Source organism: Lepisosteus oculatus, chromosome 4, assembly GCF_040954835.1.
Source record: "Lepisosteus oculatus isolate fLepOcu1 chromosome 4, fLepOcu1.hap2, whole genome shotgun sequence".
Lineage (NCBI taxonomy): Eukaryota > Metazoa > Chordata > Actinopteri > Semionotiformes > Lepisosteidae > Lepisosteus > Lepisosteus oculatus.
Window position 1 is genome coordinate 6258085 of NC_090699.1, and position 24333 is coordinate 6282417.

The following is a 24333-nucleotide window of genomic DNA, read 5'->3' on the forward strand; positions in this document are numbered from 1 at the left end:
TCCGAGGTGATTTTTTAATGAATTCACAGTCCTGTGGAAGTAGTTGGAAAAGACCTTCCAGGAACCCCGTATTCGGGCAGTTCTCGATTTGCACGGCGGGCGTGGGGCTGAAAAACGCCTCTGAAATAAATAAAATAAATAAAACCGCGTGGATTAAAAACGAATGTCCAATAAACGGTGAATGGGAGAGGAGATGCGCTCTGGGTCTGCTCTCCACCCGGGGATGGAACTAAACAATAACAATTACGCACATGAATTAATGTGCAGTGTTTATACTTTGTACATTCACCTTTGTACGTTGTGCAAATTACGGATAGTAATTAAATGTTCATCGGTTTTAACACGAATCTGCGGATAAAGTGCTTAGCGTTAGTTGTGGAGAATATAGAAACCTATATTCGATAGATTCATTCTAACTACAGAGCTATTTTCTGGACTGACACTCACATTGAGCCTTTTAAATACCGTTTATTTTTAAGTCTCGTACTATTTTCTTAAACCGTTTTATTTATTGGATGATAAGCATGACACTTTAAGGTGTATTTAAAAGACTTTAACTTTTTTATTTTACATATACAGTGGTTTGCATTGCAGTCCACTTACAGGTGACTACTCAGGTAACCGCATCTTGATTGACGTGCATGAGTTGTGTAATCTATATAAAAAGCGTTACTAAAAACGTCTTATACGTGACTGATTAAGAAAATGATTGAGACGTTTTTACAATTGACGTCCCCGTCAATTAATTAAAAAAAATCTCCGTCTACCAGAAGACAACGGGCCCTCAAAAAGCTGTGTTGGAGTCATCGGGGGTACAGAGAATGACAACCCCGAGCGTTTACTAACGATGCTGGAGTATCAACAGTCCAAGTGACACCACAATCCTTTACAATTACAGAGCAAAACGAAATCTGTTGCTAATTCCAGAGACGTAAGTTTTAAACCCGTGTAAATAGTTACTGACACATCGCCCGCAAAAATGTACAGTTTAACATAACATCAATTTATTAGCCCTATGCACTTTCTTGTATTAGGAATTTGTCTTTTCGCATTCCCCAGCTCGCTCTCCATGAGACACACAGACAGGGAGAGAGAAGCTGGGGGTCAGAGCGCAGGGTCAGCCGTTTATACAGCACCCCTGGAGCAGCTGGGGTGAAGGGCCTTGTTCAGGGGCCCAACGGAGTAGGATTCCTCTGTCGGCTGCGGGATTTGAACCGGCAACCTTCCAGCCAGAGGCGCAGATCCTGAGCCACAGAGCCACCGCCCCGCTCTACCCTACCCCTCCAGTTATTTTTTTTCTAAAAAAGGTAAGATGGAACCCGTCTATTATATAAATAAAATTATTTATGATAAATACATTTTTACAGACGACACGTCAATTCTGAGAGAGCTGCAGTATTTAATGTGAATGAAATCTGTCTCTAGAAGCCGCTTAGGAATTTTTGCGCAGTAAAAGTCACCCTGTGTATCAACCCGGCGGCTCTCCTTTGACAGGGTGAAAGGAAACTACGGAATTAACGCGGCATCGCCGAGCTGCTGCAAGCGGCGTGGCGAGTCGAGAATTAATGAGCGACAGGCGCCGGTGGAGCTCAGTCGGTCGGCCGCTGTACCTCTCATCCAGTACGGGCTGGCGACGGGCCCGGACTCGCCCGCGCAGCCGCAGTGCATCTCCGGCTGGACGGGCTGGACTCCCGACCTCCCGGGCACGGTTTCGTTTCGTTGTTTTTTTGCGATGCCGCTGATTAGGACGTCAGTGGGGGGGAGGACGGACTTCGTTAGGTGATTGACAGAGGATAAACCAAAATGAAATCTGATGTTTCTAGGGCAAGATAAAAAAAAAACAACAACGCCGGCAACATAGCTAAATGTCCTGCGGAAATGTGTTAAAACATTCCTTCAAACACTTTGCACAGGAGTACTTCTACGATTACTACTAATAGCAATAAGTAGTAAATAAATATAAGTCTGAAGACAACATTAGTAATATTATTAATAATAAAATTAGTTAATTGTTTTTAAATCAATCACATTATTATTATTATTATTATTATTATTATTATTATTATTAAATTCACATGCCTTTCATTATATTTTACGTTTTTTTTAAAAAAAGCTGTTACCAATCAATTGATTACCATTTTCTTCAAATGTTATACAGTATATAAAAATGTATAAAGGTGTAAAAATGATACATATATAAATTAAATATGTATAAGTTCGTTAATTACTTATTATTCCAAAGTATCTTCCATCTCAAGATCGTGAATCTCGACACTTGGGTCGAGAAACGAGAAGCGCTGTTAAAAAAAGAAATATCGTTGAACTTGTGAACGGGGCGTTACAGTGAGATTTCGTTTCAAAAGGAATCCTCATGTTTCTTTGTGGTTTTAAAAAAAACATTTTCAAATGGTTTAAAAAACATTTAACATTTTAAAACCACCTTATTCTAAAAAAAAACAAACAAAACAGGTCGTCTTCCACGATCATTTCATTTTTGTTTTCCTGTGCGTGATTGTTACAAATACATGTCTTTTATGTACAGGAAAGGAGAAAATACTGGACTGCGTGCGACAGACCTATTCCGTTGGAACAAAACATGAATTTGCACTTTTCCTACAAACTACTAGGGTCCTCCACCTTGTTTTTCGTGCAGTTTTCACAGAGCATACGTGGTCCTTTGAAGAGCGACTCTTTATACTGTACAGTAAAGAATTTAGCAGTCGTACTGCAGAACGTGCAGAGTCAGCGCGTCGCTGCACAGAAGCAGCGAAGAGAGTCACGCTTGTGTTTCGAGGGATCAAGATTTCAGGCCTCAATGTTTTTCTGCAAACCGTAAAACCACCCAGTATTTTATGGAGAAACAATAATGACGATGCTTCAAGGCAGGACCGCCGTATTCACTAGGCGCTGTCCGTTCAGCACCAGAAACTCAGTAGCTTGTGATGTCTGCTACTGGGACAAGACGACTTTTCCTGTTCAGAAGGACCTGGAGAGTCAGAGAGACTGTAAAACCCTGGTTTCCTTGATCGAAGAAGTTAAATTCTCAGAATTTAAATTTAAGCTGAAAAAAAAAAACACAAATAAAAAAAACACCAAGGTTTCTTCTGTCGAGCCGGAGGAGCTGTGGCGGTTTAGACAGACTGTAAAACCCGGGTTCCTCTGATCTAAGGTACTTCGCAGAACATTAACTTAAGTTGAAAAAAATAACAAGATCGAAGAAATAAACAAGGTTTCGGCATGTGGGTGCGGTGACATAGCGGCATTTTCTTACTTCTTCGTGCTTTTAAGTGTCGAATTAATCTCTGTTTCTTCCATTCCAGCTCCAACTCCAACTTCATTAGGCTACGCGCTAACAAACCCTAAATTAATAATAATAATAATAATAATAATAATAATAATAATAATAATAATAATAATAATAATAATAATAATAGACACTATTGATCGTCAGTAATAATGTAAACTCATAATTTCTCGGACGGACCAACGTGTGTTCCCTTGAAACTGCACACGGTAAAACCGAAGTCTGCTTCCGTGGGCTGCATTCCGGTAATTAACGCGCGAAAACTCTGGGTCTTGAGCAGTTTGTTTTTAAACCTGTGATACCGACACACACACAAAAAAAAACGGGGTTCGACTGTAGAACCCGAGTTGTAGGGCAGTTGGCCTGCGCGCCTCATAAGAAAACGTCACACTTCCTGGTGTCCTTGAAAATGCCCATTTTGGGATCATTTTCTTTTGCCTTTGTGAGACGCGTTGTGTTGTTTTTTGTTTTGTTTTGTTTCGTCCTGTTTGCTGGAAGGGCGGCCGTTCACTCGGGTTGTTGGAAGACCGTGAGGCTTTTAATCGTGAAACCCCTCCACCGCGCCTAACCCAGCAAACGCACAGTACAAGCGCCGCAGCCGGACCTGTTCAAGGCTTAAAATCTGATGGCGTAAAAAGACACATTTCGATGTACTGTAGAACTGTAGAACATCAATAATAATAAGTACACCGTCTACACTTTTTTAAAATTATATTTTAAATCTATAAGTTTTAAAACCATTGTTATGGGTCTTTGCTGTTTCCAGTTAATTATCGTTTTCTTGCACACTCTTGTTAAGAGTGTGTGCTTTTTGTTTTTGTTGCGTGAAGTGTCTTCCGTCTCATAATATCGTATAATAATAATAATAATAATAATAATAATAATAATAATAATAATAATAATAATAATAATAATAATAATAATAATAATGTTACTGCTATTAATACTGGAAATGACTATTAATGATGCTATTACTAACAACAACTTTTCTACCTACTGTAGTTTAACGATAACATTATCACAGAGATGGCACTACTGCTAAGACAGAAGTAGAAGCTCACTCACTCCTTCTGCCGACGGGCCGGCTCGCCTGTTCTCTCCCAGCGCGGAGACTGACTGACGATGACTGCGGGCTTGATTCCAGCCCCGGAACCGCGAAGACTCCGGTTTCGCGTGTGACCGTGGGCGCGGAGAAAACACGCACGCCCACGCGCGGAATGTCTTTCGGAAGTGTTGGACATTTCCCATCCCGGGGCCTTATATGCCTCAACTCTAAACCCCTCGCACCCCCCCACCCTCCTCAAACCCCCACCTCGTCCCAAATCTCTTTAAAAGGATTGCTGATACGCTGCTTTTTTTTTATCAGCCTCTGGCTGGATAGAGAGACGAGGACGCGGGTCTCCCCCCGTCTTAAGACACAGTTAAGACGTGCGGGAATAAGTTTGTCTTAAGATCCGAGGGGATTTTGGCGTGGTGTAATCACTTTACTCGGTGGACACGCCAAACCAGGGGGGGAAGAGTGACACGTTCGTGTTTGGTTTATGCTTTCCTGTCCTCGCGAAAGAGCCCCGGCTTGTTGCTCTTTGCGAGCGATCGCTTTGATAACGTTTTTTACTTCCACCCCACTTCTTGATTTGAGATCACCTGCAGGCGAAACCGCGGTTCGGGGCCCAGTCGGCCTTACAGAGACTGCGCCTCAGCGATACTTAAAGCGACTCCGGCACTTTGTACTCAGCTCATAACAGGGGCGCTCCAGTGACTCTCGTTGACACTCCTTCACAGCTGGGGCAGTTTCTGGCGCTGGGAGACGCCATTTTACACAGCTGGTGAACTGCGACACTACCTTTCACTGCTTTTAAATAAACGTCTGAGAGAAGCTTCACCCGGGTGGAGCAGGCGCTCGGTCTCGGTCATCTCGGTCTTCCTAGATGAAGTAAGGCACGCCTGGGAGGGTCTGTCACTAGTCAAGCAGAAATATAGATTGAAATTGGCCGTGTTCGCCTACTGCCACCTGCCATGAATCAGCCATGATCCAGAAGAGGGCGGCAGCAAGCACTTCTTTACACAAAGAGTTGTGGGAGTCTGGAACAAGCTCTCCAGACTTTCCAGACTTACTGTAACATGCCCTTTGTCGGGATAACGGGAGGCAGGGAAGGGGTTAATTTTCATCCTGGCGTACTTGAGTTGGAAATGTCAGTAATTGATACAGGAGGCTTTTAATTCAACTATAAACACACATAAAAGTCTCAGACACCTTCCTTAATAATTGATGCCCCCTGTGGGAGCTGGCTAATTGAAAACCATTCAATTCCCAGCCTTTTAACGGCGAGGGAGTGGGGGGAGGTGACTTGTTAGTGTTCCTGCGGTCTGATGCATCACAGCTGGAGTCTTGACTTTCAGCCCGGCTGCAGACAGTGACCAGAGTGGCCCAGTGGACCCTGGCCCAGGCAGAGGACACGAGGAGATGGTACCAGTAATAAAGATTGTTCCAGACTCTCTAAACCACAGAGTCTCCAGCCGCGGTCCTGGGGAGCCCCAGTCTAGATCGTCTCACAGGTCACCCCAAATCAGTGGTCTCCAGCCCCGGTCCTGGGGAGCCCCAGTCTAGATCGTCTCACAGGTCACCCCAGATCAGGGGTCTCCAGCCCTGGTCCTGGGGACCCCCAGTCCAGTTAGTCTCACAGGTCACCCCAAATCAGGGGTCTCCAGCCCTGGTCCTGGGGAGCCCCAGTCCAGTTAGTCTCACAGGTCACCCCAAATCAGGGAGTCTCCAGCCCTGGTCCTGGGGAGCCCCAGTCCAGTTCGTCTCATAGGTCACCCCAGATCTCCAGCCCTGGTCCTGGAGCTGTAAGAATGAGATTGACTGACGGACTGAAGAGCAACAGGAAGAGAGTGCAGCCTCACCTTGGGGAACTGAGGGGTAGGTGAGGTCTGTAGAGCTTCCAGGTCATAGGTCAAAGGTTCCCGGCACACTGGGCACACCACCGTCAGCTCCTGTGTGAGCGAGGGAGAGATCCGAAGATTGCGTTTCCAGTATCTAAAAGAGAGAGTCCCAGTTCAGTTAGTCTCACAGGTCACCCCAAATCAGAGAGTCTCCAGCCCTGGTCCTGGGGACCCCCAGTCCAGTTAGTCTAATGGGTCATCACAAATCACCTGTTTTTTTTAATTAGAACTTGAAAGTTATTGTTCAATTAGGCAAGTCATTTGTTCAGTTCGGGGAACACATTTGAGAAACAAAAACACTTAATTACTTTAAAAATATCAGTCTTTTAAATGATGACAGTTAAGGGGTGCCAGGTCTTTAGAAAATTCTTCAGAATATTCAATCTGTGAGATTCCTGTGGGCTGCTCAGTGACAGGGGTTTCGCCTCCTCACCGATTTAAAGTTTCTGACATGAAAGCTCAAACACTCAGAAGAGGATTAGTTATTGGTGGGCAAAACGAAAAGCGAGATTTTTAAAAGGGGAGAATGAGATTTAGCTGGTATATTTCAGAGCTTTATTCTGGGGGGACTGAATTCATATTTATAATAGTAGTTAACAATTCCTTACACTTACATAGCGCTCTTCTGGACTCTCTACTCAGAGCTCTTTACAGGTCATGGGGATCCCCTCCACCCCCACTGTGTCCCCCCGCCTGGATGAAGCTCCAGTCTGCTCACACACAGCAGCTCTCAGTGGGGAGGAGAGCAGAGTTACGGAGCCAGTTCAGAGATGGGGGTTATTAGGAGGCCATGATGGGTAAAGACCAGGGGGAAATTTGGCCAGGACACCCCTACTGTTTATGAGGAATGCCCTGGGAGTCAGGTCCAATAAGTCCAGTTCTGAACTGATATAGGATGCTTATAGCTGAATTGCTATCCAAATGTGTCAACATGCTGTCCTTCAAGGATTAGAATTGGGGATCCTGTTCCAGACTGTTGGTATCAGAGTGTAGATTTCTGACGAGGGGAAGCCACCATCACACTGCTTGGCATTGCTGGGGCCCTGGGTTCAATTCCTGGGGTGCTATCTGTGTGGAGTTTGCATGTGCCCCCCCCGGGTTCAATTCCTGGGGTGCTATCTGTGTGGAGTTTGCATGTTTTCCCCCAGGTTCGTGTGGGTTTCGTCCAGGTGCTCTGGTTTCCTCCTAGTGTCCAAAGGCAGGCTGGTAGGCTAACTGGCTTCTGGGAAACTTGGCCCAGCTGTGCGAGTGTGTCTGTGACTTCTGATAGACCGATGGCCCATCCAGGGTGTTTCTCGCCTTGTACCCACAGCTTTCCGAAAAAAAACGATCAGTGTATTTACAGATCGAGTGGCCATTCTAACAGTACTATACAGTTGTCTTAGCCAGTTCACAGTGACAGATACAGGAGGAACGTTTTTAAAAGAAACTTTATCGATGTTATCTGAAGTCTCAGTCAAAAATAGCAGAAGTAACAGAAGCTAAATTAGCTACAAAAGCTAAATTCTTTTGTTTGGTAATATTTTCACTGCTCTTGCTGAAAAGAAAAAAATATATATAGAAGAGTCGCAGCCTCTCAGTTGGAATTGTCTCCAGTAACATGGTACTAAGTTTAGTGTTTGTTGTGGAAACTGTACGAGATACTTTCACCTTTCACGCCTTTCCTCTCGTATCAGCGTATCTCGGCTTTCCTAATACGCTCGCCTTAGAATCATATCATTAGCTAATGTAATCTCGTGGAAAGCAACAGACAACTGTAAAACTGGATCTGTTTCCTTTAATTCCTTCTAATCCTGTGCTCCACGCGATTTGACCCCGACATCAGTTAAAGTAAAACAAACAGTTCTTTTAGCGACATTAATCCCGGCCTTTCTCAGATCCTCAAAATCCGAGCCCGGGGCAAATCTCGGAGGAAAGCCTCTTATTTCTGCTCGCCGGAGAGACAGAGGACACAGACCCGGGCGGCTCGGAGGCGTGCGCTCACGACGAGCGCCCCTTCGGCTGAGGAGAGCGCGTCTCGTCGCGCAGGGTAACCCGCCGCCCATTGCAGTCCAGCTGAAACAGCGAAACTTTTTAAAACTGTCTATAAAAACGGTCCCCAGATTTATGTGGGATTCGTCCTCGAACCCGCTTCTCTCCGCCAGTTCCAAATTAGACAGCCCGCTTGTCAACAAAAGATCAGTGGGTGTGTTTGTTTATCTATTTATAAGCGTCTCTTTCTTTTTCACCGTCAGTGTACTGTACCACAGGGCTCCGGCCTCCCCTGGTCGCAGTTCTGTACCACGGGAAAACAGGGTGTAGAAGTTTGTACATACGAGCATTAAGGAAAAACACAACTAAACACCTGAGTGAACGTCCGTATCAAGGAGGTCCCCTGCGGTTGTGAGGATACAATCTCCCTTCTCCAATTCTCCATAAAGACGTTACCATCAAGAGCTAAAACGCGCAAAAGTAAAATGTATATATACCGTATGTGTATTTTTTAGTAATGACGTCGTTGTGCCTCGAAAACAAAAGTGCCCGACGTATTTCTTGTGTTGGCTTTTAGAAGAGATTTAAAATGTATTCAGCCGGGGGAGGAAACCCTGATCAAGATTCGACAGGAAACGGAGAAAAACCGTGCAGTGAAACAGCAGGACGACTGTGCACCGTGAAGGTGGCGATTATCCGTCTACATTGTAGGGGCGACGGGGCCTTCTCCTGTTATGCCCCCAAGCTCTGGAACTCTCTCCCCAAGGATATCAGAGAGTCACCTTCTCTAAACTCCTTCAAATCCAGACTCAAAACCTTCTTCTTTAGAAAAGCCTTTACTGAACTGTTCCATTCTTCACCCCTCTGCTTTTCCTAGTACCACCATCAACGGTGTGTTGTACTGTAACTGTGTTTTGTCTTGTGTATTCTTTTTATTTATTGTTGTTGTCGTTCTGTAAAGCGCTTTGAGAAGCCACCTTTAAAGGCGCTATATAAAATAAAGTTTATTATTATTATTATTATTATTATTATTATTATTATTATTATTATTGACGAGCCGGGACACAAGAATCTCGCCCTGCGGACACAAGGAGTCATTTACAGAACTGATAATGCCGCGTTTCTCTCCTTGCACAACTGCACCTGAATCTTTCACGGACAGACACAAGCCATACTGGACTATACATCTCGGTGTGCGATTCATTACATAAAACGCCTTTTGTTGCTATCTCTTGTCGAAAAGCCGTATTTCGTTATTCACCGTGGGTCAAACCATTACGCGCCGGACCCTGTCCTTTGACGAGGACCGGCGCTTTATCCAGGGGCGACTCAGACTCGGGACACTTTCACGCAGGCGGGCAAAGACCGAGCCCGACCACAACGTTGCTGCTGGACTTCATCCTGCCGAACCCCGGGCAAAGGTGTGGGATTAATGCTGGGGATTCGGGGCCGTCCTGTAGGCCTATAGGCTGCCCTCGAGTGCATCGCTGCTACAGTTCCTCTCAGAAACAGAGGGGATAAACTTCCGCTCTCCGGCTGGTTCTTGAAGATCGTGTGGCGGCGTGGGTCTCCTGCGCGCGCACACACCGCCTCTCCTCCTCCTCCTCCTCCTCCTCCACTTTGCGGTTTCTAAAAGGTTTCTGTACACTTCCCGCTCAGTCACTCGAACTCTTCTTTCTCGCTGTGTCTGGGAAAAAAAAAAAACATCCGTGTGTCACTCAAGACTCCCCTGGGACGGAGGGGGGCGGGAGCGGGACCGCAGGGAGAAGGTGAAAACGCAGAGCCGGACGCACACGACAGCCCCCCTCGGCAAAGACCGGGGCCGTGACGAGTTACACAACCGGCAGTGCCCGGTTATAGAGGCGGACACCGCTGCGACTCAGATTTACCACGTCAACAACAACAAAAACAACAACAAAATCCGAGAAAATAAGTGAAAAGGGAACGAAAAAAAAATCGAGATCTGTGACAACCAGCTACTTCGCCGTTGAATTGACGATAAGAAAGGGCGATAAGGCAACGGAGAGGCTGGCTGTCTCAGGGGATTACTGAACTTTTCGGTTGCCTCTGTGACTGAACAAGGCAAAGACAAATAACAGCAGGTGCAGCTGGCCTATTGTCGAGTTCACAATCAGTTCACAATCGATGGTGTAAATGAGTATAGTGCCCCCTTATTACACACTCTGGATTCATTCCTCCGGAACTGTGGCAAAAACCTTCGGAAACTACATTTCCATTCCTTCCTGTGTTACACCCTCTGGTTGGTCTCAGACCTCAGAATTATTCCCTCAGACACCCGACGTCACCTTAATACAGCACAGAACGGTAACTAAGTAATAATATTCCTAGTTAATTATTCCAGTGACTTGCTTAATGTCATTAGCTGATCCAGATGTATGAAGACATTAGAACTCGCTCATTTTCAGTGCAGTACAGTAGAGAATGCTGTACTCTGTGCACTTAACACACACAAGCCTTCGTTATTAAAAAAAGAAGTTAAAATAGAAGAAGAAAAAAAGCAAATTCCTCATCCAAAAAGATGCAGGCAAAGCAGAATCTCGATGATGCTTTACAAGATCTCAAGATCTCAGCTCGTTAGAGTGAAATTTTGCTCTTTAAATGAAAACACAGATAGGACCGACTACATCTCCTGTAGTGAGGCCTGACTGCACACAGGGGTCTTACTGAGGTGTCAGCAGAAGGACATGAAGGACAGAGAGGAAAGGTGAAAATAGTACCGAGCTTCCTAGAGGGCTCCGCTGAAGTTTCAAAATCACACACAGCTCCTTCTCACCATGAGATAGAAAAAACACAAAAATGCCTTATTATCCGAGAATGAAGACCAACATAATCCATTATTATATAGTGGGAAATAATAATAAAAAGCTGTGTTATGTTGTAGCTCTAAGCTGTTGTATAAATCAAGGGGTGGATCTGCAGTCCTGGAGGACAACAGTGCCTGAAGACTTCAACATTTTGAACAGTCTAATTGATCTGGTTATTGGCTTAGTGGCTGATGCATTCCACTCCATTCCACCGCAGGTCTTAGTTCCAGCTCTTCCTTCATTATTGAACAGACCTTTAGAACCTGGACCCCATAAGAAAAAATACGATTACATGCTAGAACAGTTCTATGTAAAAGTTTGGACTGGAGGAGTCCAGGTTACGTGTTCCTGGTGTTTAGCGTGCTGATATGAACACACTTTTGAATCCATCTCTGCTGCCTTTCCGATCCACTCCGTTCCAGGATTTTGCAACAACCAAAAAGCAGTTAAGGAGCTGGCTGTGTCAGAGTTAAAAAATCCCTATTTCTAGGAGCAGATCCCCTGAAGATGCCCACACCCCATTTCAGATTATCCCCCACCTCCACCTTCCAGTAGTGCCTCCCTGAGATGAATCCCACTTAACCCAACACACACTGATGGACAGTTAATCTAGTAGATGCAGAGGACTGAGGCACATCAGACAGGACTGCGCGTTTCCCATCCTTGGAGATGTTCAGGCTGACGTGGGCTGTATCAGGGTCCAGGACTACATCAGATGGAAAGACAGAGAATGACAATAAGGAAAGTGTCCTATGCTTAAAAACTAACTTTATATTTGTGTTAATCCTTTGAGAAACTGGAAGCGTTTTAATATTTAGGACATTAGGTTTTGAGATAATTGAGGGCATTGTGGTTTTGAAGGAGAGTCAATAACACACACTCTCCTTCTTATGGGTCTTGTTGATTGGAATACGTGATGCATTTTTAATCCATTTCCACAATAGGAGAGAAAAAAATAAAAAACAAAAATGTTATTTTTTTAAGGGGTTAGGATACATCAATCCTGAAAGCGATTACTAGCTCCCCCTAGCTCCCCCGTAGTTCGCACCATGTCTACAACCCAAGAGCAGGTAAGAAGCTGGCTGTGTCAGAGCTCTGCAATGGAGTGGAAGAGATGGGCTGCAGTTTCCCTAGCTTCATTCATCTTTTGCGTTTAACATGAGGAATCATAAAAACATATTCTACTGGCATTGATTGACCAAGACCTCCACAGTAATATATTCTATTTCATTTAGAAGGCAATTTATCTCCTATTTTTGTCCTTTCATAGGCATTAAATAAGAATTTGACAGTAACAGTTAAGGTAACAGTCTGGGGTTTTAATGGGTGGTTAGAAAGTTAAGCTGTTGTGTAAATCAGACATTAGTGCTTCATGTTGAAGATTTCAAATTTTTTAAAGACCTAAGTGATCTGGTTATTGGCTTAGTGACTGATTCATTCCACTCAATTCCACTGCAGGTCTTTGTTCCAGCTCTTCCTTCATTATTGAACAGACCTTCTGCCCCTGGAACCAATAAACCATTAACCATCAAGGAATCGATAGCATGACTATATAAAGACTTGGACTGGAGGAATCCAGGTTACCTGTCCCTGCTGTTTGTTGTGGCAATATACTAATAGAGACCTTTGAAACCCTGATGCGGGATTACCCGACCTGTTGCCCTTCCGATCCACTCCAGTCCAGTCCAGGATGTTCCTACAACCAAAGAGCAGTTAAGGTGCTGGCTGTGTCAGAGTTCTGCGATGGGGTGGAAGAGATGGGCTGTAGTTTGCCCGCCACGTAAATCTAGAGATTATTTAATCCAGGGGAGTCCAGTCCTGCTCTTGGAAGGCCAGTGTGTCTCCAAAGTTTCAATCTATTTCAGCTTGCCATTTCATAATTTAGAATTGCAAATTATGTTGTCACACCCAACCAACTGTGTGTTTTTGACATTTCAGCACATAGCTGCGACCCTGTGACCTATGACCTATGACTTGTGACCTGTAACTGCACACAGAGAAGACAGACACTTCTTCCTTTAAGATACTGATCTTTTAACATGTGACAGGAACAAGAAAAGACCCTGTCACCCCAGAGTGTAAATGAGCCCAGTTGGAGTTGGATGAAGAAAGGTCACAAGACGGGGAGTAGACAGATTACAGAAAAGCACTGAGCTGCCAAGCCATATAGAGTCTTCTAGGTGAGCATTAACTATTACTGGCTTGTCCTGACCACTTGTTAACCTCTTTCACCTCTAAACAGACAGAGCAAACATTGAACAGAACCAAATCTCCAGGACCAGAATCTGCCATTCCTGATTTAGATATGAAAATGTAGTATTTTATTCACAGCTATATTTGCACAAATATATAAAGCACAAAGTCTTCTTACAGTTTAATACTCAGACTCAAGAACAGGAACAAGGGAAATGTTCATTTTGCTTTCTGTGTAGAACAATGGGTAGTATTTTTCTGTGAAATGTACATTAGCTGTGTAAATGAGATTTTGAGTCTCCACTTTGTAAAATGACAGCTGCCCTTCCTCACAGTCTACATAGACCCCCACTCTCTGTGGAAGCAGATCCTGAGATAATAGTGTTCGGGGTTCGGTAATGAAACTAAACTTGGTTTTACTCCACCGCTCCACTGCCCAGGCCCCGTTCTCAGGTCTAAGGTATGTATTTCTAGGAGCAGATCCCCTGAAGATGCCCACACCCCAGTTCAGATTATCCCTCACATCCACCTCCCAGTAGTGCCTCCCTGAGATGAATCCCACTTTACCCAAAACACCCACATTGACAGTAAATCTTGTCGATGCAGAGGACTGAGGAACATCAGACAAGACTGCACATTTCCCATCATTGGAGATGTTCAGGCTGACGTGGGCTGTATCAGGGTCCAGGACTACATCAGCTGGAAAGAAAGAGAATGACTATCAAAACAGAGGCCTATGCCTTAAAAAGGGAAATTACTTTTCTATTCATAAATTCATTCTTTGAATTGATTCCTTAAGAAATGGCAAGTGTTGAGTTGAAGAGAAAAGATGTTAACTCATATGATACAACAACATATTCAACTAATAGTATATTCTCAAATCTAACATTGTCCAATTAAATGCTTCTGAAGAGTGTATTTTGGTAAGTTTATAAAAAACACCGTACAATGGCAGACATTGATTAGGATACCTGATGCATTTTGAATCCATTTCCACACTAGGAGAAAAAAAACAAATTGTTACAATAATTTATTTATGTGTAAGAATACAGTTTTCCCCGCCAGGGATTACTAAAACACACACATATCATTCCAGGACATTGTTCTAGACCAGGGGTGGGCAAACTTTTTTGTCTGAAGGGCCACATAAAATTTTGAAACTGTATAGAGGGCCACTTCACGCTGCTTAAATGCCCCCTGTAAGTTAAGAATCCAACATAGGCTTATTAGTTCAAGGTTAACGATAACCTGAGAGAGAAAAAATATTTTAAATATAAAAAATGAAAATTGTATAAAACTTGACGTTCAAGTCAAGGTCCTTCTTCGATGACCTTGACTCGACGGGTAATGGTTCTGCGTGATAAACTTAATTTCTCAAATTTGTTCTTGCTCTCTGGACAAAGAATATCTACAGTTTCTATCATACACTCCTTCAAAAGCTCCCCTTCAGACAGCGGCTTGCTTTGTTTAGCAATTTTATATGACACACTCTGCATTCACTGCCAACTTTCTGCTTCTTCAATCCACTCATTTTGGCGCAGGATACCTCACAGTACGATGGACCCACTCTGACTGGTGAATCAAATTGGTAAAGCTGGGGTTCCAGAACTTATTGGGTCCGTGCCTCCCTTGACCTGTCAGATTTTCCAAGTGCCTCCCCTGTGTCACAATTACAGTCTGTTCGATGGCAGTGCGATATTTTTCAAAAGATTATACATTTGAAAAAGAAACGATGGGTCAAAATAAAAACAAAGTTGATCCAATTTTGATTGTTTTTAAGCGTTTTCAAAACCAATAGGCTTGATCGAAACAGTATAAAAATACTTAACACATTTTCTTGAAATTATTTGAAATATGCAAACAATTTGAAAACATTTAGAAAAGAGTCAACATCTTTGTAAAATGCTAATAAAATGACTTAATAAAAATGTAAAACATCAATGTTTTTTTAAAAAAGGGGGAGAATTCAATGCCTTTTTGTCAGTGCCTCTTAATGGGTAGGTGGGCTTGTTTAATAAATCATGTTAACGTAACTCACCAAAAATACCGGGTAGTATTTTTTAAATGGCAACGCGCATCTCCTTCTCAACATTGACTCTTGATCTGAACTTGTGCTGAAAACCCAGCCTCACAAAGGCAGGATATTGCAAAGGGAAGCAGAATTCACAGAGCTCTGTTTCTGATTTCTCGGTACTCCAATAGTACGAGTTTTTTTGCATTGTGCTGCTCGGTACGCTATTTTGTATGATGAAAAAAAGAACTTTGCTGGGGACTGTAGTTTGGTTAGAAAAAGCAGCTTTCTGCTCATTCATTAAACTTGAGCAAAAAATACTCACTGGGCTTACTTATCAAACTACTGTGAACAGTTCCCAAATGACGTTTCAATTTATTGTGGATCAGGCTCTCAGCAGCCAACACTTTAAGGCAGACAACACACTGAGGACATTCTTCAATTGTGCCCTCAATTGTACATGTAAAACTGAAATTCAAGAAACTGTCGTCATACTTTCTGTTTTTGCGTTTCCGTTTCTCTTTAGACCTACAGTAGGCTTCATGTCCTTCATGTTTTTTTTTTGCTCATATTTGAAAACCTCTCCCTTGCGATCGTGTAACAAGAAACACACAAAATGACCACTCATAAAACATGAAACACTGAAGCCATGGTCAGCTGCTTACAGACTGCCGACTCTTGTGGCCAGTGTCATGTGACACAATCTAGCTCGGTAGCCCGCGACTCATACATACTGTATACAGAAAGTATATGATCTCTTTATACATATAATCTATTATCTCCTCTCAAAGGATAGGAGAGTACATTCTAAAAACAACAGAAGAGAGGGTTCATCTATGGTTAGTGGAGTTGCCATGGGCACCAGGATGGGACAATATTTTTGTCGGCTGGGTAGAAGAATGCTTCTTTGCTTCCTATTCTGGCTTTGTCTGTGACCTCTACAAGCGTTGCATCGATGACTGCATTGGTGCTGCTGCGTGCTCTAATGACCAGCTAGAGCACTTCCTGAATCAATTCACTAACTCTCACCCGTCCCTCAAATAGACAGTTAACATATCTTCCACCACTCTTCTGTTTCTAGACATAAATGTATCTGTTATCCATCCACGACTCTCATCCTCAGTCTATTACAAACCCACAGATTCACACTGTGAATCTTTTTTCATGAACAGAGGATACCCCACCCATGTTAGCAATAGGGCTCTCACCCAGGCCAAGGAACTCCCGGTCTCACAGCCGCATTCCTCCGGTGCTTCCCTACCACTCTAACACACTTTCTATCCCCAGGACCATTATTAACAACTACCCCATTTTACAGGGCGATCCCTTCAGCGGTACCCTTTTTTCAAACCTCCCAATCATCTCATACTGTCGACCACCCAAACTACGTAAACTTCTGGTTCACAGCTCCCTTGTCCGCACTCGGCCATCATCCCCACCAGGCACCTTCCCCTGCAACAGAACTCACTGCATCACCTGCAAATACATATCTAACAACACGCTCATTCAAGGTCCCTCAGGTCAATTCCAGATCACCCAGACGACATCCTGTACCTCCAGCAGCCTCACTTACTGTATCTCCTGCAGCAAATGCCCAGTTATCTACGCTGGGGAAACGAGAAGGAGACTAGGAGACCGCTTCAGAGATCATGTTCGGGCTGTTAAGATGAAAGATTTCTCCAAGCTCATAGTTTCTCATTTCATCTCTGACGGCCATGATCACACTGGTCTCTCTGTCCCAGTTCTCACCTCCCACAGCAGAAAAACAACAGAAACTAAACTCATCCTGAAGCTAGGTTCACACCATCACCCTTCTCTCAATGACCGACTTACTTTCTCTATTTTCACACCTTCCTCCACCCTTCTGCACTTTGCACTTTGCACTTTGCACTTTGCACTTTGCACTTTGCACTTTGCACTTTGCACTTTGCACTTTGCACTTTGCACTTTGCACTTTGCACTTTGCACTTTGCACTTTGCACTTTGCACTTTGCACTTTGCACTTTGCACTTTGCACTTTGCACTTTGCACTTTGCACTTTGCACTTCGCACTTCGCACTTCGCACTTCGCACTTCGCACTTCGCACTTCGCACTTCGCACTTCGCACTTCGCACTTCGCACTTCGCACTTCGCACTTCGCACTTCGCACTTCGCACTTCGCACTTCGCACTTCGCACTTCGCACTTCGCACTTCGCACTTCGCACTTCGCACTTCCTGAGTGGCCTCTCTGCCTCTCTGCCTCTCTGCCCCTCCTGCCTTCTCCCCTCTCACAACTTGTGTTCTTCTATGCAATTTAATCTTTGCTGTCTGCCCTGTCTTACACCTGAGCCGAAATGTTGTTTTTTTCTCTCTTCTCTTTTCAGCATGGAATAAGCTTGTTCCTTTGCAGACTACGCACGCTGACACAGCTCCCCACCTGAACTACTTCATCTATGATTTTGTGTAAGATTAATTTGTCTCTACGCAAGACAAGTTATTGAGTTCAAGGATGTGCCAGTAATCTTGTCAGAAGTCCTGCACACCTTGTTTCACTTATTTGTGTTCTGCAAGGACAGATCTCCTCCTCATCTTTGAATGCAACAAGTTAGAATGCTCTGAATACAACTCTTACATAAAAAAGTGTCAACATTGTGCTTTCTACATTAAAACTCCTTAACTTCCTTAAAAAATACAAACTTTTTTGTGCCTTCAACTATCTTGCCTCCCTATTGGTAGTCCCAGTCAATATACAATCCATAATACCACCAAGGTACTGTATTTACACCCTTATACTGTTTCAGTAGGAATAGAGTATTTCTAAATTCAATTATTTCCTGTGTGGTGTTTGTATCAAAAACAGTGTATTATCTTAGCCATGATCCCTTGAATTTAAAAATGTGCTAAGACAAAATGGTAAAGATGTTGTCATGAAAAATGTCACACTTTGTATAATGAGCATCAATGTGTTTTTCTTACCTGTTGTAGGTATTCTTCTTTCTCTTTCTATGAAGAAGGCATAACACATGTAAAATGTCAGATATGAAAGTACAATCTAAATTATTCTCTCATGTTACAGATTCCTCTAATGCAATATAGAATCTAACACAGGACTTTCTTTAGTTACTTTTAGGGTAAGTGAGAGTCACAGTTGTGGAGTTCAGGTATAAAGTAGACAGATACTCAAAGTCTTGACCCCTAAATTATATTGATTTACAGAGATGATGCTTTATTTTTATATTTCATAAATTAAATCTTTAGGCCAGCAGACCTTGACTGTTTACTTCAACAACCTTCAAAGCCCAAATACATTTTTTTTAGTAAGGATCTACAAGAATATGTTGGTTTGCAGTCATTTTAATAATACAAAATGAATGTGTTTAACATTTGTTTTGATTCATTAATTTGGGTTTCAGTGTAACCTGACACCTGAGCATGAATAGACACAAAGAAGACGGAACATAGAATCACTTACTTGATATTTTCGTAAGAACAGAGCAGGCTTAATAAAGTGAAGAGAAAGAAAAAAGATTAGTGACAACACTGACACTGTGTGCTTGTCTCTCCCTGGTGTTCACAAGCAGAGCAGATCCCCGAATCCAGAGCAGTAATATCTTTAGACTGCCGAACAAATTGTCTACAATTTTCTAAATGAGGCCTTACAAGCAAATGATCCAGAATTAATACTGTATATCCTCCCTTGATGCTGGATTTATACTTTTGACTATACACACTTGTATCTGTTTTGCCATTTGAATTGCTTCCCCAGATTCTAGATTTTGATGTTTCGGCGTGAATGCAAAAGTATTTTTTATAAACAGTCTCTTCTGCCTGACTTCGTTTCTCACGTTGTATTTAAAGTTTGTTCTTGTTTCCTGCATGCAACAGCAGGAAAAAAAAAACCTTCATCCTGCTAGTGTTTTGAAAGCCTTTTACCTTATTAGATATCGTCTGCCAAGACTTCCCTCAATGTAAAGTTCTTCAATTATATGTCGTTTTTTTTGCCGTCTCTACTATATTTGTTAATCCTCCTAATTTGATATTACCTGCAATCATGTGAAATAAATGCATGTTAAATCTTTCAACTGAAGTTGCTTTTAAAGTCTCTTTTGAGCCAGCAGTGGATGGAAATAATAAAGAAGAGAAAACTTTGAAAATCCACACTTGTACTAACCAATCACGTAGTTGCTGTTGCACAGTGGGACCAGGTTGTGTCTCTTTATGGTGTCGCTGCAGCGTTTAGCTTCTTCATGAACATCAGTTAAATTGTCTTGTAGGTTAAAACAGCTGTTTTGAATGTCCTCCACTATCGTCGGCAGTTCTAATTATAAAATGACAAGATTATTTAGGAGTGCATTTCAAGAAACACAAAGCGCTTTGCAATGGCCGACACCATACATTACAGAAACAATTGTAAAACAGATTTGTGAAACCAAGAGTAAGACTAAATTATACATGAAGAGCTTTGGAGAGAAGACATGAATATGACATAATAACAACAAACCGACTTCTATTTGTTTTCTCACTGTTGTCTTTGATAGAATGAAAAAGCTTTATTGACCACTGTGTGAAATCTACTCCTGGGCAGAGTGTGCAGGCTTTCTCACACCTGAGTTTCAGCAGAATGATCTTCAGGTCTAACTGTTCTTTAATTGTTCAAGACATGATATTGGGACACTGGAAGATACTGGGGATTAGGGAGTTGTTGTAGGTTTCAGCTACTTGTCAATTGTTCCAGAGGGTCTAAAATAAAAACTACCACAGCCCCATCAAATATGTTAACATATTTGCTGCAGTGTTAATCTGTATCTGTGTTGATGACCTGAGGACCCAGGGTCTAATGACCACCTGCTACTGAGACCTGAGAGGCATCACTGCACCCTGAAACACAATAGCTTACCTACAGTAGATTGAATATCCTTACCTTGTTTAAAAGCAGAAGAGCTCCAGTTTGAAGATGAATAATTTGTGTACACAAGGGAGGTGTTTTGGGGTAGAACTTGGGTAGTTGTGGTTTGCCTGAGGAAATCTTAAATAAAAATCAGAAGAGAACTATAGTCTAAGCCAATTCTTTGCCAAATACTAAGTCTATTTTGTTTTGAACAAGGTTTTAAATAAACTTTCTTTCCCAATGACTAAACACACTATACTCTTGTTGAATTATATGTAGAGATTTTAAAGTTAATTTATTCACATTGTAATGACACAGAAGTCGTTATCAATCAACATTTTTTCCTGCTGGATCATTGTGGTGGTAGAGGAATTAAAGGTAGTTACAGCATGAGAGACTAATTTCACAGGGATATCATAATACTTCTGCTATACTGTGCAAACACATCAGTTACTGTACTTACAATAAGAACTGAAGATGACAGTGGTTATCAGGAGCACACAGCTCAGACCCGAGCAGATGAGGGCCAGGATCTTGTACGGAGAGCTGTCTCTTTCGGATTTCTCCACCGATTCCAGAACTGAAAAGAAAACTCTTTAAGATATTCAGCTTTTTCAAAATAAAAACATACAGAAAATCGCTTGGACAACCATTTCCTCAGGACTTTATTAAATTATAGATACAGATATAGAGATACTGTGTATGAAAGTTCCGTCGAAGTTCATTGGCTTGCCTGCATGTACAGTAGCAACACTGCTGACGACTACAGAGGTCTTTACATTGTGTATTAATGGTACACATTTGCATTGGACTCAGTGCAGTCTGTGTTGACAGAAGCTGAACGATGAACATGGAATCCATGTTCATTGGATTAATGGTGCACAAATGTGTGTTGTGTTAAATTATATTTTGCAACACATCAACTGTTTAACTGATCACAATGTAATTGATCCAGATCATTAGAAATTGGTGATTTAATGGTCATCCTGTCATATTAGTCTCGGCTGCTGGACTGTTGGGCATTTAATCACCAGGAGACTCTAAGCGCATTGAGTTGGTTTTTGACCAAACCCGTTCCAGTTACTCCTGGGAATAAAACCTTGGACCTGGCAGAGCTCAGAGCTTGTGATCGTGTGTGGACTCTGGGCACCTTGAGCTTTGCTCAAGGAGTGGTCTACCTGTTACGAGTATTTCACCTCTCTGGTTTGTTTTTTTTCTAGCCCCTGCTTCGTTCTCGATCAGGTCCATGGATCACCCCCTGGTTACACTGCCCTGAAATTAGACTGTTACTCTGTCTTGACTCCTGGATTCGCCCTTTGTTGGTATTCTGTCTCTTATAGTTTTACCCCCCCACCCCCAGTCTCAGTAACGCGCAGCTCGGTGCAATTCCTTGTGTGCTGTTTGCAGGCTCCCTAACTCTGCTACCTCTCGCCTAGCACTTGGGTTCACTGTCACTCCTGGATCGCACTCCGAGTCCCTTCCCAGGGGTGGGACATAACAGATCCCCAAACCAGACAGTCTGATGCCACTGCTCCACATCATTCCAGATTGAGCATTACAGAATCAATCTGCAGAAGTCACACTGAAAGAAAAACACATGTGCCGACAGTACCTCCCAGGTTTCCTTTGCTCTGCAGTTCTGCTTCCACGCCCTTGTCGAAGTTTGGTGACTTGTTTTCAATGTTGGCGTAAATGTGTTCCATGTTCATCGTTCAGCTTCTGTCAACGCAGACTGCACTGAGTCCAATGTAGCACTGGAGATACAGCTGAAACAGCTGAACCCGACTTCATAAGAGAATAAGAAACCCCCCCTTTTGCTCTGTGCTGCAGAGACTTTAACATGTTTAACATATCCTGTGCACTGAAGGTGTGATCTCACCACAGGTTCAGTTCTTCCGCTGTTCTTCTGGTGATTAAAAGGCTGTAGCTGCTTCTCTTGTGCACTGTAGAGCTATCAGCTAGTCTGAGAGGTGTCCTTTGGTCTCCAACCTGTCTTAGAGTCTTAAAAGAAGAACAAAAAAGGAAGGAAAAGAAAAATATAAGCAAAGGAGGATAAAGTTGCAAAAGGAGTGGTCTACCTGTTACAATCATCTTATACTCTTATTTAACTCAATTCCACTTTATCACATTTTAAAAGGATTTTGAATCTGTCCTCACAGTGATAGTGATATCCGAGGAACTCGGCCCTCCTGAGTTCATATCTGGATTATTGTGGTTTTTCAGTCTGTGACAGTATAGAGCTGTCTGTGACAGTAACAGTATGTTACAGTCCCACCACCTCGCTGCCAGAGGGCTCCCCACACTTTGCTTGCTGGTCCGACGTTGGCCAGGCAGATGTCAGTAACCAGTCCCTGATTGCCTAGTGTACCTCCACACCTCCCCTCTTCAGGCCTTTATAAACTCTCCTCTTAGACCTTGCAGTGTACTGTATTGTTTTACCTCTGGATTGAGCTCCACATCCAGATTTTCTCTTGTTCATCCAGTTTCTTCCTGTCCTATGTCATTTACTCCACGTCCTTATTCCTTGACTTGTTAGCTTATTCCTTGTTTCTCATTATTTGTTATAGCTTCTGTTATAGCTTAATGCTTCTTGGGGCTTTCCCTGATTACCATTCCCTGCTCCTGGTTTTTCGTTTTCTCCCTGGATTCCTTACCTGATTTTGGACATTGGCCTGTTTCAAGGCTTCGATTCTGGACTGTCATGTTGGGCAGCTACTGTACCTGCCTGGTTCTAGCCTGTTTTTAAGAATTTGCTCTGTGGGTCGTATTTGATTGTTGCCTCTTGGACCTCTTTGACTGTTAAAATCCCTGTTATTATGAGCTGTTCAGACAGCCATCACAGTATAGCGCACACAGTCAGGATACCAGGGGTGGGAATTTCAAAGTCTGCCCAGGACGGGACAGGGATCCAGTGAAGTGAAAGAAGGTGTTATGCCACGCCCCTGGAGGACTCGTCATTCCACCTTGCACTCCAGCACGGTTCCCAGTTAGCCAATTTCCCCAAGCCTGTTTAATGCTACTTCACACTCTCCTCTGTGCTCAGTATTGGGTTTTTTCTGAGCTACTATCACTTTCGCTGCGACTTACTGCTTGGTTATTGGCTCTCTGACCCTGGTTTGTTCCCCGACTACGTCTCCTGGTTTCGGTTTTGGCTCTTTACCGATCGCTCTGGTTTAGACTCTCAGCTTCCTCGCGGCTTACGGCTCCGCTCCGGGTTTTGTACTTTTCCACCGGCTTGTTTACCTACGGCTCTTTTGGACCTCGTATTGTTATCTCGACTATGCTCCTGGAGATCGTTCTGGTTTTCTGCAACAGGTCCTCACAGAAGGGGCAGAGCAATAAGACCCCATTCATCTGGAACAAGAAGTCTGACTGTAGCATTCCGAACTTGTTGAATCTCTTTGTGCAGAAATCCGGTGACTACAGCAACCACATCTACGGTAAATTCACCCACTGCTCAAGGGTGTACTGAGGAAGACTGGAGGGGAGGAGTGTAATAGTACTAATATGGTGAGCAGAGATAGAGATAACTGTCACGATGGTCATCCCTCCTTTTTCATTGTGTTCCCCAGCCTTATTTATCCCAGCTGTTTCCTATCCCTGTTTCCCTATTTAAGCCCGCCATCTCTGTAGTTCCGAGCTCAGCTTTGGAATACGGACGTCTGAAAGCCCACCAATCCACCGGGCTCAGGAGTAGTCCGAGGGCAAGGCCTTTTCCCCAGACATCCTGACCTACTGAGTCCAGGGCTCGGAGCGCCTTGTCCCGTTATGGTTTTAACCCTTCGTGTTCCTGGTCCCAATTCCCTGTTCCTGTTTTTTAATTCACTTTGTCTCTAATGGATTTCCTGGCACCTGGACCTTGGACTGCGATTTCCTCTATTGGACTTCCTTTTGGACTCGTTCGCCTGCGCTCCCCCCATAAACCGGATCACTGTCTTCACCGCCTCCCTGTCAGTCATCCCGTCCATTCCTCACCGTGTCTTCCCTGATTGTCCTCCTCCAGACCCTTCCGGATTATACCATCCCACGTAGGGTCTTTAACAACGCACTTCAAGGGAGTCAGATCAGCCCTCACCATCTGCAGCAAGACCTGTGAGGATTCAGCAATCAATTACCTCAGCTGTGAGGGGAGAGAAGGAAGCTATTGTTGTTATGTATTGGGAATCATGTGAAGATTCATTAAAAAGAAATATCCATGGGTGAAATTTGAGAAGGAA

The 24333-nt window shown here is 43.3% G+C and overlaps 1 protein-coding gene across 1 annotated transcript; it reads right to left on the reverse strand.

Annotated features, from left to right (window-relative positions):
• Positions 1–13417: 13417 nt before the first annotated feature.
• On the reverse strand, positions 13418–21834 carry LOC107077221 (E3 ubiquitin-protein ligase TRIM39-like). The gene is made up of 8 exons (XM_015346016.2): positions 21729–21834; positions 20580–20696; positions 20150–20254; positions 19400–19546; positions 18701–18727; positions 18205–18231; positions 14208–14234; positions 13418–13935 (listed from the first exon to the last, which is right to left on the reverse strand). Exons 1-8 carry the CDS (start codon positions 21823–21825, stop codon positions 13418–13420), a joined length of 1065 nt encoding a protein of 354 aa, XP_015201502.1. The 5' UTR covers positions 21826–21834.
• Between the last annotated feature and the right edge of the window lie 2499 nt (positions 21835–24333).

Coding starts and splice junctions, on each gene's coding strand:
- LOC107077221 (XM_015346016.2), bottom strand. CDS start 21,825: ATGAACATGGAACACATTTACGCCAACATTGAAAACAAGTCACCAAAC. Junction 18,728..19,399: donor CAACAGCAACTACGTGATTG/GTTAGTACAAGT, acceptor CACTTTATTAAG/CCTGCTCTGTTCTTACGAAA. Junction 14,235..18,204: donor AAGAAGAATACCTACAACAG/GTAAGAAAAACA, acceptor TTTTTCTCCTAG/TGTGGAAATGGATTCAAAAT.